Below are 17,997 nucleotides of genomic sequence, written 5' to 3'. Positions count from 1 at the left end.
CCGTTAGTGTTTAAATCAATTTTAAAATTTGCTAAAAAAAAAAAAAAAATAAAATTTGAAAAAATAATAAAATGCTGTATTTAAAACTACAGTAACCAGAAATCAATAACTAGTGTAAGCAACATGGATTTGTATACCGATGTAAAGGGTTTTCTATTTTCTATTTTTGCTCAGAGTAAAGGTTAAAGGCCATATTCAATATCACTAGGAGTCCCAAAGAAAGTTTTATATTCCCCATAGCAATTTAAAAAAACATTTATAAAGTTTTTATTTTGTTAACTATTTCTTATTTCTCTGAATGTTTTTTGAGAATATAGTATATATATGGAATTTCTATACTCATGCACTAATAGTTTAAAAATGATTTTATTTAAATCACTCTTTAATTGTTAATTAAATAGGAAAGCTAAAAGTGCACGATAGTTTTTTATGTCGTAAAATCGAAATCACTTTTTACAAAACCCTACATATTACCACTGCAAGTATCAGAAACCTTGCATAATTATAGACTAACTCAATGGGCTGCAAACATTGTAATCATTAGAATAAATTAAATTAGAATAAATAATTTTTTATTTTTAAATTTATTTTATGAGCACGATCCTTTACTTTTAATCGTCACACCTAAAAATAAAAACGGAATGGTTAATATAATAAATATATAAAAAAGCTTTACAAGATCTTACTTATATTAAGACAGGTCGAATAACACTGTAGTTGAGTTTCTCCGGTGTACATGTACCCATCGGATCCACAAATTATTTCATCGTTCTCATCATACACATTGGCGCAGACTTTCTCACAGTAACTTTCCGTGTCCTTTGGATTATCCGGAGTTGCAGGACTTGTCCCGGTTGGCACCTTCGGATCCTCCTCCTGAAATCCATAAAAATGTTTTTTATTTATAAGAAAATAGGTAGTACTGTGTTTTTTTTATAAAAATGAGATAATTCTGTTCGAAAAATCAAGGACGTTATTTATGATTTTGTTCAACTATATTAATTTTATCTTGAATACCGAATAATTTCTGTATAAAAATTAACATATATTTCCTTTAAAACTGTACGTTAATTATTTATGTTATCTTAAAATTTTTTTTATTTTGTTGTTTATTTTTTTTTAAATAAAATAAAATACAACGACTATATCATTTTTCTTTGATAGTATTGTATTCTGTATTGCCGTTTCGAAATCATTAATAGGGATTTAATGATATCAAGGCAATTTATTTGTTATAGATAAACATAGACTTGTCTAGTTTATTTTCGATTTTATTCAAATACTAAAAACCAAACCCACCTGTTTTCCAGTTTCGGTATCGGCACTGTCCTCTGGATCGTCGCTGTACTCCTTGATGGGCTTGCTGAGCTGGAGGATTGGGCCAGGAGCCTTGGCAGGCTCGTGGGCTGTTTGGGCCACCGTTTCATAGTAGTACTGATTCGCCTGCGTGGATGGGGATTGGGTGTACTTCATGGACCCCCTAATGGCATCCTGTTCGGTGAACTCGAATCGCAGGGGCTCTGGCGTAAAGCTCTTGTGGCTCTTGGCAAGATGGTGGGTCTTTGGCGGGGTTTGGGTGGATGTTTGGACCGACATGGGAGTGGAGACCACATGCTTGACCGCCTTGTTGCCATCGGACTTCACCACAAAGACATCCTGACCAGCCTGGTAGCTGCCGCGAACAACAGCTGAGTTTGCAGGGGCGGGATCTTGCTGGTAGAACAAATCGGAGACTTGTATGGGTTCATTGTAACTGGAGGAGACCGAGTTGTCTAGGCCACCGGTCTTGTAGGGAAAATGCTGCTTCTGTGGCTGATGTTGCTGCGGTTGCTGCTGGTGTTGCTGCGGTTGCTGCTGATGCTGCAGTTGCTGGTGTTGCTGCGGTTGCTGCTGCTGTAGCTGCTGCTGCTGATTCAGCTGATTATATTGCTGTGGGTACTGGTTCAGCTGCTTTTGCTGATCACGCTCGGCATCCATCTTCTTGAAGTCGGGATCTCTCTTGGGCAGGAAGTACTCATTGGTGCTCATGAACTGCAAGTAGTCTTGCGCCTCTTTCGACTCCTTTGCGGGTGGCACTGCCTGGCGATAGTTTACCCCTTGATTAATATTGATCCCTTGCTTTGGCTGATTCTCAGACTCCTCGTAAACCGAGTAGCTATTCAGATCCTGCGGGAATTGATTATTTTGGAGGGCAGTTTGCTGCGAGGGAACCACACTAAAACTAGCGCCCTGCTGTCCAAAGACCTTGGGATAATGCAGATACTGAGAGGCCTGAACGGGAATCGCATGCTGTTGGATTGGAGCGTAGGCTGGTTTCTGGTCCTTCATTATAACATTGCCATTGAAACGGGGCGAGGACTTAAAGTTTTGGATGTACTGCTCGGAGAAGTATTGGGGTGGGAATTGGTTCTTTCCCACATCCAGGACAGCAGCGTCCTTCACGTGGGCAAATCTTCCGGGCTGATTCTGGTCGAAGTGATATCTCCTCAGCTGATCGTTGGCCGGATAGTTGCCGCCGAGTTGCTCGCGTCGCATGATATGTTGAACTGTGGCGGGTTGCGGAGATCTCAGGAATTTGTTGGGACTTCCCGAGAGGAGAGGTAGGTTATCGGATCGCGATCGTAGCCGGGGTAATAATCCAGGACCTGGTGGTGGTCGATTGTGGTTGAAATGTGGCTGGGGCTCACTCAAAAACTGCATTATTCGCGCCTGCCTCTGACCGTTCTCATCGCACTGCACTCGATTGAATAGGAAAACAAATAGAATTAGAGCCTCCAAAAGTGGGGCTAATCTGATGGCACTTTGCGTCATTTTTTTGTCTGCGGGGCCAAAAGCAGGTGTCGAAATCCGTTTGGCGTCTGTCGTATGGCGCGTCTTAATTCCACGACGGTCTATTGGTATTTGACATTTGTCAGTTCCGCGGCCAAAAGCAAAAAAGTTTCTTTCGAATTAAACACGCACACACATGCGAAGCTTCTTTTCTTTCGCCACGATCTCGCAGACTTGATCTCACTTTCTTTGTTATCCGGTCGGTGGTCAGTGGTTTAAAATAAAAATGGAACGCCTCGCGGCAATGCAGCCAAAGTCACAGCCAATGGCAATACCAAAGCTGGATTTTTGGACCCAGATGCAGCGGTCTATTCAAAACCGAGTGCCTTTACATGGGTACATTTTTCAGAGCCTGTTGTTCGAATGCTGAAGAACCGTTAATCAATCGAGGGTCTTAACTATCCGATCACTTTCTTCTTGAAATTCGGCGGTTGGCGTTGGCTAGTCGTTGGTTGGAAAGCAACTGAGTTGCAAATGGAACGTTTCTGAGCCAGCTGTGCTGGAATTCGTTTGGATTGGCCATTAAACCAGTTTTGAGACTCTGCCCCAGAGGAAATGTGGATGTGGTGGCCTGGTAGAGCCACCGAGAGATCACAACATCGCACTCGCAGATGGAGATGGAGTTGGAGATGAAGATGAAGAAGCCGAGCCACACGAACCTCGGGGCACAGTGGTATCGCTTCAGATGCGACAGATCATATATATTCCCCAGATTTAGCTTTTAATTCGGTTATCTTAAGTGCAGGTGAAAGTAAATCGGAGCTGATTGGGGAAAAAACATTTTGGAAATCCTATGCGTAATTGGTGGCATCTGGTTTCGGAAAACCCTCAAAGTTCCAACTCTAACTAGCTCATAAAGAATGCCAGATCACCGAACAAGAGATTATTAAATTTAGTGTCTATTTACCTCTGGCATTTTATCTTCGAGAAAAAGTGAAAATTTATTTTAATTATAGATACTGGGATAATGGGTACAACTTTCGCTTTTGCCGTCAATTTGGCATTGCTTTTTTTGAGAGAACAAGACATGAAAACGATAATTTCGATCATTGTTATGCAAAACGTTTGAAACCGTAAACATTTGTTAATGTATTCATTCATAAAAGCCCTGTTATTTCCAGATGGCTTACAAGTTTTAGTTAATCAAGTTTTAACATTGTTTTGCGCTGAGGAAATTTTAAAAGATGGAAAGGTGTAGCGCAAATATAACCAAAATACTTAATAAATTAATGACAGTAGATAAAAATTGTAAAATGTTCTACTTTTTTATTCAATAAAAGAGATATATTGGTAATAATTTAATCTCCATCTGTGCTTCTAAATTAGTCGAATTCCTGGAACAGACTAACTTATTTGGACCTACATAAACACAACTTAACTATAAAAAAAAGATGTGCACATAACCTTGGGTTTTTCACTCGACGTCATAGTTAATACTTTAAGTGTGAAATGGGTTCCGCTTAAATACAAGTTTCCTCATTTTCGATCCAAATATCGTTCTCAACTTTGGGTTCTTCGCAAAGTGTATGACGAGCAGTGGAGCTATTTTCCAGCACGATGACAATGTCAGTACTAAGAACAGTGGAATCCACATTCTGCAATAAATATGTTTTCAAGGTTAATATATGTGTAATATGTTATTCTTTCAGTCACATACGAAGACTTTAATTCGTTACACAAGTAACGTAACGAAAAAGTTGTGTTCCCATAGGCACACATGTAAACAAAGCCAAATCAACCTAAACAAGGATAAAACAAGAGTGGTAAGCAACTTTAGCATTGGGAATTAAAAAGTTTGACAAATTGAAGCAAAGTAAAATAACTTTTTAATTTGATTTATTCACCAAGCTATGTTTGAACTTTAAAAGTCCAGCGACGTGAAAGTTGGAAAATAATTGTTGAATCAGAGTGTCAAAACTTAAATTTTAGTAATAAAAAGTATACATCAACAATTAACTATTGCATAAAGTATAAGGAGCAACTTTGTAGAACATGGCTAATTTAAAAGTTGATTGTATTAAATATGTATATATATAAATTTGTAAGTTTATAATTGGTTTAATTACCTTTGGTAGCGGAAGACTATATGTTTTCTTTATTAACACTCTATTTGCAGAGTCCGCTTCGTTTTTGTTATTTTGTTGCCGACTTGACCTAACATGAACCTAAGAAGTAATTTTGATTTAGAGATATTCGACTATTTAATTTAGAAACAACTTACGGAATGAACTCGGTCATAATTTATGTTGTTACCCAGACTTGTGTGAGTACTTTCCCGGAAACTCGAATGATCCCTTGCAAATGCACTATTATAATATGCACCCACGGCTTTTCCGCAGAGAAGTTCTCTGAATGCGACCCTATAGCGACGTGACATCACACTATATACTATTGGGTTTATGGTGCTGTCAATGAAATCGATTAACATGCTACTTACGAGACACCCAGTAACTATTTACCACGAAACGTAGTAGGCGAACCCCGCAATAGAAAAGAGTGCTTCGTTTATATCCAAATAATTTTCCAAATTCTTGGCATATAGGAATATAAGTCGTTGCAGGTGAAACGGAAACCAGCAAACGAAAAATGTAATCACCACAGCGGCTATACTGATTAAATGGGTGGGTATTGTAATTCAGATCGTATCCTGTAATTGCCAAAAACTCACCCAACATTCGTATTACTGCCTTCTTTCTCATTTGTGAGTTTCGTGTTTCTCGGTTATTGGTGCCGTGTTGAACACCTAAAAGATTTCCCTGAAGTTGGACCAATTGGGATCAATAGAAGCCAAGTACTTGCCCAATTTTTGATTTGTTCGAGATCGAATCTTTGCTCCCATTCGGCCGTAAAGTATCATTATAAGTATCATCGGGATGACGAAGAATATGCAAAAGGATACTTCAAATACTGGTATTACATTCACAATCTCAGGCGACATTGAGCAGAATGCGGATTCCTCAATGCGGGAGTCATCTGAAATATTTAAATGTTACTTAGAGAATTTGTCTAGTAATAATAGGTATAAATATACTATTGCATACCTAAGGGATATTTAAGGTATTGAATATCCGAGAGCAATCCAAATGGTATGGCACTTATGAAACTTGCAATCCACAAAGCTGTTATTATCCGGATTGCACGTTTGAAGCCAACCATGGCATATAAATGCAATGGATGACAAATGGCCAAAAATCGTTCCATTGAAAATGCAACGATGGTAAATACGGATACATATGTACATCTGAAACGTAATTTTCTTTTGAAGATTGTTATAATTAAACAAAACATTAATTATACTAACGCCTCCGAAATAAATGCGCGTATTTTGCAAAATGGCATGCCGAAGAGATCTGGATACTGGTGCCAGTACAAAAACACTTCTGTTGGTAGTCCTGGATGTTTAAGAAATAGTGAATTTCAATAATTTTAACAAGTGTATTTAACTAACCAAAGAGTAAGTAAAGCAAATCAGAGACTGCTAAACTGAAGAGATAGTAGTTGGTCGCCGTGTGCATTGCCGAGTGTCGAATAATCACAATGCATACTAATAGGTTTCCTATGACCCCAGTTATAAAAATGCCTCCAAATATAATTGTTATCTGAAAGAGTTTTAACAATAAAAATACATAAGTAAAATCTATCTATTTGTTATTCAAAATGCATTTTAATGTGACATAGTGAAATAGAAAATAGTCAACATTCATAAAACTAGCCAGAAAAACACATTCGTTAAATTTTATGAAGAGCCAATCGATTATCTTATAGTTATTATTAACTATATAATATTATACATTATCTTATCAAATATCTTATCTCTCAAAAACTTACCAAAACTGCCTTATAAAGTGGTAAGGTCTGTGGACCAAGGACGAAAGCCACAAACTCGGTGGGAGAGCAGTTAAATGTGCCGCAGGCGTAATAATCCTCTGAATCTAATCCTTGGAATGGTTCCAAACTAACACTAGTTGCATATGAATTTGTCGAACTGCTTAAACTTGTATTTAAATCTAAAACAGACGGATCTGTCGATGAATTCATTTTGAAACCGAATCTGCTGTCGTATTTTATTTGGTGTAAAATTAAATTTTTTAACGACAGCCGCTGAATTTAGAATAACCCATGGCACACGACGATTTCCGTTTAATTTTTTATGGATTGCGAGAAATACGCGCTGCGCTATCGTATAATACAGCCACTGTATCTTTTAGATGCCCACAGATTACTGTCCGCAGTCTAGCGCTAAAAAGATAAGAAGGCATGGTTTAGGCTAAATTGTAAATAAATACATACACAGGCATATATAAACACCACCTACATATATTATGTGTATGTATTCAACTATATAGGTATGACATGGTGTTCATGCCGCAGAATGAGTAATTTTTTTTTGTTTACGTCAAAAGCAACAAAGTTTAATCTTAAATTAGTAGATAAGTAGATCAGATGTTAAACAAATGCAACAAACACCACAAATTTGGAGACTAATTAAAAAATTAGAATTACACTTTACTGCCATGAATTAGTTTTGTAATTGCACAATTACTATTTAGTAAAAAATTAAATAAAATTTTGAGAAACATTACTTTACATGTAACCACAATCATTCAAAATAAAGATTATATTAACTTCGGACATTTTATGTAAGAACTTATGATTTACAATAAATATTGAACCGATTGTTTTTCTTCAACTATTTAAAATAAATAATAGTTTAACTTATCTCGGAAACACTTTTTATAAAATTAATATACCCATGCTCTTTATATACCCTGTGCGCTATAATTTAAAAGAAAACTTCAAAGAATTATTCCGACCGTGCTCGGGAATATTTTTTTAACATAGATTAATTTGAAATGTCAACACGGATGAATTATCAAATCAAAAGGAGGAGGAAATTCTGCCTTCAACAATTTCATTAGTCTGAAGTGCTCCACACGTTTATTAAATTCATTTTAAAAGCTCCAGAAGCCAAAATTATACGTTGGCCATTATTTGCATATGAAGATATTATCTTATCAACTGACACACATCTGGTTAGATCTTCTTCCCCAAGAACTCTAGTTAATTTTGTGAGCTGGAATAATGCGAGATGCTGCTTCTTTCTTATCAAATGATTTATATTGTAAACAAAAAAGTTTTCCAAATATTTATTGCCTTTTTAAAGTTAAACACCAACTGTAAAGCCTCATGCATTAGAGCTTAAGGCAGAAGAGAGTGTACATAATTTAATATCCTCACCGGTATTTAGTTTAATTGTGGTTGCAAGTGTCGGCAGCAGCATCTTGCCTAGGTTTATTAAGCCAGTTTGAACGGGGTTAACAATAGCTTATACACAAATACACGAGTACTCGCAACCAGAAAAGTTTGCATGTATGTTGGCCACAGAATTTGTTATTATTATGAATATGTCGTTGAGACAAACTCGGCACAAAACACTGAGATATTTTGGCTTAGCGAAGCGAACTATAGAATTTTACGCACTTGCAAGTTTGCCAACTAAGTGCTCTCAGACGTGAATTTAATTTGACGAAATATGCAAACAGAAAAGCAGACGTGTAATTAGGAAGGCCTGACAGTCTCAAAGGATAATAAAATAATAAATAGCAGGAGTCTCATTAGGAGCAGCCTCCCAGTTAACCAGTAAATCAGTAAAACCGGCCAACTTAGACACGGGGGAGCCCGGAGCACTCTTGAGACACCTAATCCAATCCAGCATCTGGTCATTAGGGACACTTAGCCGGTGACCGACCCCAGCCTCTGGGTCCCTTGCCCCTTGGAGGCCACTCCAATGTGGCACAACCAGTGGCCAAGCCACGTGTTGCTAATTACTTGGGTGCCGAATCCCACAAGTTCGCATATATAAAAATAAATATACATACAAATGCAATAGATGTCAGGTGTCGCCTAAACTTGAATATAATTATGTATGGACATCTGGGAATTTTCATAGACCATTGTCCCCAGGCACTTGCTTTTATTGGATTTATTGAGTGTGGATGAAGATGAATAAGTAAGAAGGGTTAGTGTTCTTGTTTTATTATTCAAAGTGGTAGGTGTTAGAAGCAAAGCTTACAAAATGAATTCCAGATTAGATTTAATTTTACTACAGTTTAATAACAACAATAAAATATTTGGGTGATCCTCTATTCTTATTGCTTTATTGTACGAACGAGTAATGTATTTAAAAAGAATGTTTAACTTTAAGAACTTTGAACCTTACGCAAAAGTTCGCCAAACTATGTAAAAAAGCTTTTTTTTGTGCATACATAAATACTTACATGTGTAAATATTTATCCCAATTGATATATAATATTAATCTAGATATGCTGCACCCCATTTAAGTATAAAGAAAGCATTGAAAAGACTGAATTATAACTGAATTATTTTAATAAAAATAAATAATTATTCTTAAAAATTAGTGCGACGATCGAATATATACAAAATATTAGTCACTTAATAGGTTTAAACAACACATACAAAATGTTTAATGGTGTAAGTTGAATTATATTTTAATGTTAATATTTTGTGCGATTTTGTTATGTTTAAATGCTTTTTCTGTTTTTTATTTTATAAAAGTGATTACAAAAGATTGTCGGATCTCGCATCATCATATATCAATAATCTTTTATAATGTCACTAATTAGTTGTATTACTGTTGTAATTAATAGTAGTAAGACTACATATGTTAAGAATTTAAATAATTAAAAGTTGCGTCAAATCTTTCACTAAGTTTCCATTTAGCACCTGTGGAACTTCTTGGTCCATTCATAACTACTTTTGACTTAATACTTGTTAATTGGCTTCTTTTGACACTCGAATTTTCGTAATTAGTGCACGAGGTGTAGTAAACGATAACCGCAGAGAATATTCCGCAGGATGCGTGGGCAACGACAGGTGGAAAGCAACTGATTAGCCGTTTGCATATCCAGATGTCCTGGCCAGTTTGGGGGAAAAGGGAATTCCGCAGGAGAGTGCGCAGGCGTTAAAGTTGAACTGCATGTGGGAGCTAATTTGAGCTACATTGGTGGCTTTGCGGCTAACCGAAGTGCTCCATAATCAGTTAGCACAATTAAAATGTAAGCTTTCAAGGTAAGACAAGCATATCCTCACATTTGCATCAACAAAATCCATCAAAGTGATCTAGATGCTTTAATAGCGTTCAAGAATCAGTAATTATTGGTTTTAATAATAATATATTGGTTTTATCGGTTTGTTAAAACCATTAAAAGTTTTCAAAACTCTTTTGAAAATATACAAAAATAACCAATAAATTTGTGCAATTAAAATAGTTTGATTTCCAATCTATATCACAATTAAATTTTAGCATAAAATTCAACAGCTTCCAGATTATAACTGAAAATCCCATCAATCCCAGATGGCCTAATCGTAGCACCATTTAAATACACGTCTGTATTTCTCTTCTAAAATGAGTTTCAGTTTACTTTAAATATTCGTTGAACACACAACAAAATAAAAATAAACAAAAAAAATAATAATGACTTCTATAATACAACCGGAAACTTTCATACCGCAGGCTCAGGGCGTTGAATCAGCCATTCCGATATGGCTTAAGTTGGACTGGAGCCCGGAAATAGAGCAGGGCATCTATAAGGACTGGGGAACGTATTACAGCCGCCGGCGGAGGGAGAATCTTGGCATGTACTACTTTGACAAGGCCCTCAAACTAGCACCTGCAGATTTTACGACTCTGTATCGTCGTAGTCAGAGTAAAAGGAAAAATGCCTTGACTGAAAGTGCCCTTAAGGACAGTTTGGAGGCAAAGCGTAAGTTGATTGTAGCACATTTTCAAACCTAACAATGCATACATTAATTTCTTTCACAGGACTATTAACAAATTTGCAACGTAGTGATGCACCGATTAATTTGGAAGTCTGCGATGCACTCTATGAATTGAATCAGTTGGAAAATTCCATGGCCGAGCTTTACAATAACACACGGCTGTTCATTGGTAATAAATCCAAAATGTTCGACCACCGTCTAGTTGTGGTAAGACATTTGGAGTTCGTAATAGGAATATCTTCCTGATCTCCAACTTTTTTCTAGGTGGAAGAAAATATTGAAGATTCCTGTGGTCCATCCATGACTCAGTTTATATCGGAAAATGAAAAGCTTATAGTGCAATTAAAGGAGGAACTAAACAAGTATAAAGAAGATACCAGGCCACTTTGGAAAATACTAAAGGAACAGGAAAAATGCGATGTTCTGAGCATTCCGGAAATCGAAGTGTGTATTAAAAACGAATTTTAATATCCATTTCGATATTAATTTGTAATTATTGCTAGGATGAAATGCTTTCGCCCCTTGAAATTGCAAGGCGAAGTCGTGCATTCGATGTGTTCAACCAAATGTTCATAGATAGGTCATGGCACGATGTCATATTTCTAAAACATGTTCGAAAGTAAATCCTTTTTTTTGGCTTCTAAGTGGTTCATTCATACATCCCTTTATTTTAGGAATCCGAATTTGCTGTTGGATCAGTGTAAAAACAGCAATGAGTATTTGAAGACTCTCACTATGAAGAAATATGACGAGATCAAACATTTTTTGGTGGGTACCTTACATTAAGTAAATACATCAAGGGTACTTTAATTATTAATTTCAGAAAATGCTGGAAGCCCGTAGCCCAATGTACAATATCCGCTACCAAAAGTTCACAAACAAGAAATTAATGGACAAATTTCGGCAAGAATATCTTTATCGAGTTCAATACCAAACTAGTCGTAATATGAAAACTGCGCTGAGAAGTATTAAATATCTTCGAAATAATAAAAACTTAATGGTAAGATTTTTTAAAAATAGCTTTACTTATAATAATATTAGTGTTGAAATTGTCACACAAAGAAGATTATGTTACATATATAAAGTCGTTTGGAATTTTGCTGAAAGAGATTTAGGAATAGCCCTGATTAATGCGTGTTTATTATTTTCAGAAACTGTCCAGTTACGTGGAGGAAGTAATGGGAGACTATGTGGTAAGAAAAACCAACAGGATTATGCCTTGGAAATTCGAATTTTTGAACGAAGTTTACAATACTTTGGCTCTGGCCTATGTGGATCAGTATACGGTTCCGAAGAATTTTCGGTTTGCAGAAAAGAATGCATTGCTCCGCTTGCTTCGCTTTCCCTTTCCCATGGATAAAACCCTGGAGGCACAACATTTCGTATTTGGGGATCGCTCTACGCATCAGGAGATCCCAGTGGATCCGGCCATGTCAAAATCACGGTATTGCTTATCTATTATTAATCTAAGAAACTCTTAATTTATTTGGATCCCATTTGTAGTCAAATTCTTAACCGATACGAACATCGGATGATTTTCGCCAAATATCCCATCGAAAAAAGCTATTTACTTCACCAGATTGCAAGCACGCATCTTGAATCGAACCGATTTGACGAATGCTGTTTTAGTGCCCGAAAGTCTATTGAAGGTTGTATCTATTATGTACACAGTTTATAAGTTACATACCATTAACATTTTATAGAGGCCAAAAACTGCAACAGCTATATTTGGCAATTTCTCAGCAATCTACTGATTATAAAAGCCAGTGCGGCCCTTCACAAAGTCGAACGGACCAGCGAAGCCCTAGTTAAGGCAGTTGAAATTGCAGACAAGCTGAAAAACAAGGATATACTTAACTATTTGAATGCCTGTATAACCTGCAACGAGGAGGAATTTGTTGTCAAAAAGCAAAGTATTTTTGCTAATTCGGGCCGGCGTGACAGTAAAAACTCAGTGCGCAGTTCTCAGTCCTTACAGCAAAGCGAATAGCCTTTTGTATTATTTTATAAAACCTAAAAATATTGAATAAAAAATTCTCAGTGAAATTGGTATAATAAACAACATTTTTTGATATGGGCTGATTCCTATGGTCAAATTATAGCATTATACTTTCCATTTAAAAAAAAAGGAAACAAGTTGATCTAGTAACTTTGAAATAAAATTATTATCCTTTTAAGATCATAATAGCCATCTTCAAACGTTGAAATCAGGTGGAAAACCCTGTTTTTCGCGCACCATTTAAATTTATCGTTTAAAAGCAAGTTTGACTTTACACTTTTTACAAAAAAAAAAGAAAACCATATTTAGTTGTCCAAGAAATTGTTGTTTTGAAATTAAATGTAAAAAATAGAAAGAGCATTTAATCCAAGTGATCCTTTGTAATCCCAAAACAAAACATTTTATTTAAAGAGAAATATTGTAAGCCTTTTATGAAAACGCTAATAAATGAAATCCATAAGCAACAAATTTAAATTAACACGTTTTTTATTTTAAACTTAAGCATTTTGAACATTTGTTACAAAATAAAGAGGAGTCCCCCTATTAATGTTATCGATATTTATCGATATCGTTATCGGCATTAGGTTGGCGTACAATTGAGGCGTAATGATAAACTAAAACCAAGAAGGCGCGGTATATTGTTTGAAACAATTATATTTATTTAAACCAGTTAAAGGATCAGTATCCATGCTTTGTCATGGAGGGACACCGCGCCTTAAGCTCCAAGCAATTGATGGGACGAATAGAGTCCGTGTACTGCAAAGATTTCGTGTAAGTCCAAGTTTATCAAAGGCGTAGTTCGTAGACTCCTTGAGCCATGCATTTGCAATTTCAATTGCAGCTCGTACAGCGAAATAACATTTCATCCGAAGCACTATCTGAATGTACTGACCGGCCCGAATGGCAGTGGCAAGTCAACAATTGTCTCGGCCATTATTCTTGGCCTGGGCGGCGAGCCGCATCTTCTGGATAGATCCGCCAGCGTTGCTGACTACATACAGAGCAACAAGACCACGGCCACGATAATTGTCGGGGTTTACGGACGGTCAGCCAACACCACGGAGACCTTTAAGCGCGTCATCAAGTCGAATGGATCGTCCACCTTCTCCGTGAACAACAAAGATATTTCCAAGAAGAACTTCCTGGTTGCCGTATCATCCTATAATATACAAGTCAGTAATCTATGTCAGTTCCTCCCGCAGGATCGGGTTCAGGTAAGATACCATCCTCGCTTAATGGCTAACAAATTGCTAACGTTTTTCTAAATTTACAATGTCAGGACTTTTCCAAAATGAATCCCCAAGAGCTTCTGCTCAATACTATGTCTTCCGTGTGTGATGATGAGCTCACCCAGAGTTTTAATCTTTTGAAGCAGATGCGCTCACAACAGGAGAATACCCATGCTAACCGGGAAAAAGAGAAAAATGATCTTGTGAAAAAACAAAAACGATTGGAACAGTAAGTCATATTTTGGGTTTTTTTAAAGCAAATATGCCTTATTCACCTTCATAAATAATAATGTCAATTTTTTTATTTATTTAACCAGCTGTATATGGGTCAAGACTAGAAAAAGTTTTCTAGAAAAAAAATTATTTATTTATTTTTTTTTTTAATTATATATTTATTTATTAAATAGTTTACAAATGACTGTTGCCCAATATAAGGAACGAGAGGATGTTAAGCAAAAACTGCAAGTCTTTAGCGCGAAGAAATTGTGGATTGAGACACAGGCTGGAGAAGAAAAAGCTACACAATTAAAAACCCAAGTTAAAAAGGCAAAAACTCAAAGCGACAAACTGAAAGAACAAAGTAACAAACTTGTTCAGGCTCAAGAACAAATTCAGAGAAGAAAGGTTTCCTATAGAGAAGCCTGTTTGGAAAAGGTAATACCTGACTATCTATTTTCATAAAAATATATATTCTGTTTTCTACAATAAAATTGTTTACTTTTTGCAGACGCGTTCTTTGGATAAAGCTGTTACAGAAAGGAATGCTATAGAAACTCAGCTGGATTCTTTAAAACAAGGAATTTGCGAGAACAAATGTGAATTGGAGGTTAACATAGCTTTTAGCAATATATAAACATTTTAAATTAATCGAAATTTGTTCTTTTAAATAGCAAAACATTCAAAAATCTTTTAGAAACGCCGCAGAAGCTGTTAAAGTAAAACAGTTGGTGGACAACAAAACCGGAGAACTAGAAAACTTCAATAAAAACAGGCCTCAGATTCTTTCAGAACTGGAAAAGGTTAAGGAATCTTGTGACTCAGCACGTCGTAAAGCCATGGAACAGTATAACAGACGAAAGCAGCTTGAACAACAACTTAATGAGGAAAAGATTCCAGAAATAGCTGGTTATAAGCATAAAATAGATCGATTGCGAAACGTCAAATTGCAAAAAATTGATGTAAGTATTAAATAACGAATAATTAAAAAAAAAAATTCTATACTGAATGTTTTACAGGAAATTAAACTCAGGAATCCAAATTTGGTTAAAGCTATGAATTGGTTGGCCCAAAATAAGCAGCAGTATAAATTAAACATTTATGACCCAATGATACTTGAGGTGAGTTGTCAAAACTAATGTTTAAGATCCATGTTTAAAAATTTATCGACACCTTTAGCTTACTGTGGAAAATCACGAAGACGCTAAATATCTTGAAAATGTTGTATCGCAGCGCGATTTATTTGCATTTTCCTGTGAGGACAAGGAGGATATGTCGGATTTGATCAATGAGTTGTGTGTGAAGCAAAAATTAGGAGTCAACATTATATATTGCGCACCAGCCGATAAGTGCTTGTACAGTCCATCTATTCCAAGAAGTGAGCTACGGTATGCTTTTAGTAAACTTTATCTTATTTTGATATATTCAGTAACTTGAAATTGGTTTACAGCCCCATGGGTTTTCGTTCATATCTTGTGGATCTTGTTACTGGACCTATACCAATAATAAACAAACTGTGTGCTTCCTACTCAATTCATAATATTCCAATTGGTACAGAAGCAGTAGGAAATTATACCTCATCTATTCCAAAAACTATTCGAGTTTTTTTTGGCGGTATGTGTATTTTTACTTTAATTAATTAATTACTTTAATAATTTTCAAAATTATTATTTGAATGGTGATTTTGATTTTTTACCATTTTTCAGGAAACAAAAAGTTTGTTGTGACGGCATCCCGCTACCGCTCTGATACCATTCTTACAGAGAGCACTATCCGTGGAAAAAATCAGCTTATCACAGTAGATGCACAACAATTAGCACAAGAGATGAGAAAGTATTCCGAAGCTGTGCGAGAAAGCGACAACATTAAAAACGCCATTACCATGACCGACAATGAGTTTGAACGTTTGCAAACTGTTACAAAGGAGGAACAAGATAAAAAGCGAAAACTTGACCAAAAATTAACGCATTTCAATAACCTTAAAAACGAAGTTGAAACACTCGAGAGAAAGTTGAAAATCCTTCAAAAAAACGATGGTAAGCGTTGACAATCACTAACTTATCAACCATTTTGACCTTTATTTTCAGCACTGGATGCTCTTAAAAGTAATTTCTTTAATAGTTTGACAAAAGACTTAAAAAAAATATTTGACATCGAGGCGAAATTGTGCAATTGCTTGAAAACTGTAGACCTACTCATGGTTGAAAAGAAATTGGCCCAGGCAAAAGCATCCGTTTATATGGTGCAACACGAGAGTCAAAGTGAAGCACTCAAGGAAAGCGAGCTTCTGAGTGAATCAGCAGCCGTAAGCACGTTATTTATGATTTAAATTAATTTATTTATAAGTTTTTTATTCGTAGAAAGACTATCAACAATTGCAGAACTGCTTGGAAGAGCAGATTAGCGACATCAACAAACGGAAGAGCGATATCCAACGGCTGTGCAACGGAGAAATTCCAAACAGTTCCAAATTTCCCTTTAAGAAGGAATTTAAAGATTTGGAAAGCAAGAGCTTGCCAGAAATACGTGAATCAATTCATGATTTGCAGGCACGATTGGAATGTATGAAAAGCGTTAATTCTGAGGTAATTTGAATAATTAATTGACTTATAAAAAATGTGCTAAGTTATTAATCTTATATGGATATTTAGGCAATCGACAGCTATCAACAATTGCAAAATGAAGTTCAAAAACTGGAAGAAGGCATTCAAGAGTCTGTTAACCAAGCGAAAACCATCGAATCTGAAATGTCTAATTTATACGATAAATGGGAGCCAAAATTAACTAGCTTGGTAGAAACAATCAGTACCAAGTTCAGCGAATTTATGGCGTCTATTGAATACGTTGGAGAAGTCATCTTATCCAAAACAGATAAAGTGAGTGTTGAAGATTTGAAATATTTTTTACATTTCAATGGTTTTCTTTTTTAGTTCGACTTTGATTCGTACGGCATTCAAATAATGGTCCAGTTTAGGAGAGGTGCCCAGTTACAGCCATTGGATAAGTTCATTCAATCAGGTGGCGAACGCGCTGTGTCAATTGCAATTTACTCATTGTCATTGCAACATGTTACTCATGTGCCTTTCAGGTAATAACACAACAAAAACTTTCGGATTGATTTAATAGTCTTGCTTTTAGGTGCGTTGATGAAATAAATCAGGGCATGGACGCTAAAAATGAGCGTCACATATTCGACCTACTCCTGAAAGAAGCGACTAAGCATGGCTCTGCTCAGTATTTGTTCGTAACACCTAAGGTATAGAAATATTGTCTTAATATTATACATATTCAATTAAAAATGTATTTTCTTTTAGTTGCTCCGAGACCTGAACTACAACGAACACTTATGCGTTTCAATTGTTCACAACTCCAAATCAGTTTGTGATGGCATGAAATTCCCAATGATTTAAATGATTTGAAATTTTTTGAAGACTATTAAAATGAATTTGTTGTCTTTGATTTATTAATTTAATATTACCATGTTAAAATAAAAGAAACACAATTTTTTTGTTAATTTGAATACCAAAACACTCTGACACAATTACTTTTAAATAGATAGCAAAATATTCCTGTACCCCGAATGACCACTCATATGAGAATGTGTTGACTTATCCGAATTAAACTTGTGAGCTAGTAACTTTAAGCATTTGAAAACAAGTATAAAGGCAATGATGCCTGACAATTTGATTTCTTAGGTTTCATTTGGTTTCATTTGGCCTCGATTTAAAACCTTACAAAAGCACCTCTATCTTGTTTCACTTTTTATGTGACATTAACACTACAATTACAATACAAATAACTCCTGGAGGTTTTTAAGATTTAAATTTAATACATTTTTTTTATATATTTGAAATGTGGAATGGACAAATTTTTCACTTCAGAATTAAGTACAAATTTATTAATAGAACCCCATAATATTTCTAT

At 35.7% G+C, this 17,997-nt stretch overlaps 4 protein-coding genes across 5 annotated transcripts; 2 read left to right on the top strand and 2 right to left on the bottom strand.

The window, feature by feature from the left end:
• Positions 1-261: 261 nt before the first annotated feature.
• Positions 262-3,126, bottom strand: LOC108045157. The gene is made up of 3 exons (XM_044461662.1): positions 1,300-3,126; positions 687-876; positions 262-624 (listed from the first exon to the last, which is right to left on the bottom strand). The coding sequence occupies exons 1-3, from the start codon at positions 2,809-2,811 to the stop codon at positions 590-592; spliced, it is 1,737 nt and encodes a 578-aa protein (XP_044317597.1). The 5' UTR covers positions 2,812-3,126; the 3' UTR covers positions 262-589.
• Positions 3,127-3,486: 360 nt separating this feature from the next.
• On the bottom strand, positions 3,487-7,029 carry LOC108045156 (neuropeptides capa receptor). 2 transcript variants are annotated; one of them, XM_017124380.2, is made up of 10 exons: positions 6,658-7,029; positions 6,278-6,428; positions 6,131-6,221; positions 5,871-6,070; positions 5,629-5,802; positions 5,498-5,572; positions 5,289-5,433; positions 5,051-5,234; positions 4,896-4,994; positions 3,487-4,424 (listed from the first exon to the last, which is right to left on the bottom strand). In XM_017124380.2, the coding sequence occupies exons 1-10, from the start codon at positions 6,865-6,867 to the stop codon at positions 4,290-4,292; spliced, it is 1,464 nt and encodes a 487-aa protein (XP_016979869.1). In that variant the 5' UTR covers positions 6,868-7,029; the 3' UTR covers positions 3,487-4,289. The 2 variants fall into 2 exon arrangements, with proteins under 2 accessions (XP_016979869.1, XP_016979870.1); XM_017124381.2 differs by lacking the exons at positions 3,487-4,424; positions 4,896-4,994; positions 5,051-5,234 and having other exon boundaries at positions 5,355-5,438.
• A 3,245-nt stretch (positions 7,030-10,274) lies between these two features.
• On the top strand, positions 10,275-12,688 carry LOC108050659. Its single transcript, XM_017132435.2, has 9 exons — positions 10,275-10,613; positions 10,673-10,836; positions 10,894-11,073; positions 11,133-11,248; positions 11,304-11,397; positions 11,453-11,629; positions 11,781-12,073; positions 12,133-12,278; positions 12,333-12,688. The coding sequence occupies exons 1-9, from the start codon at positions 10,325-10,327 to the stop codon at positions 12,617-12,619; spliced, it is 1,746 nt and encodes a 581-aa protein (XP_016987924.2). The 5' UTR covers positions 10,275-10,324; the 3' UTR covers positions 12,620-12,688.
• Positions 12,689-13,195: 507 nt separating this feature from the next.
• LOC108050669 (structural maintenance of chromosomes protein 5) lies at positions 13,196-17,760 on the top strand. Its single transcript, XM_017132448.2, has 16 exons — positions 13,196-13,399; positions 13,470-13,842; positions 13,908-14,086; positions 14,265-14,511; positions 14,585-14,683; positions 14,748-15,035; positions 15,093-15,194; positions 15,253-15,461; positions 15,524-15,687; positions 15,780-16,109; positions 16,161-16,378; positions 16,434-16,658; positions 16,725-16,949; positions 17,004-17,161; positions 17,212-17,329; positions 17,388-17,760. The coding sequence occupies exons 1-16, from the start codon at positions 13,326-13,328 to the stop codon at positions 17,481-17,483; spliced, it is 3,105 nt and encodes a 1,034-aa protein (XP_016987937.1). The 5' UTR covers positions 13,196-13,325; the 3' UTR covers positions 17,484-17,760.
• Positions 17,761-17,997: the final 237 nt, after the last annotated feature.

This window comes from Drosophila rhopaloa, unplaced genomic scaffold (genome assembly GCF_018152115.1).
Source record: "Drosophila rhopaloa isolate 14029-0021.01 unplaced genomic scaffold, ASM1815211v1 contig_47, whole genome shotgun sequence".
Classification (NCBI taxonomy): Eukaryota; Metazoa; Arthropoda; class Insecta; order Diptera; family Drosophilidae; genus Drosophila; species Drosophila rhopaloa.
Note: the sequence above shows the minus strand (reverse complement) of the source record. Positions and strands in the feature narration are given on the sequence as shown.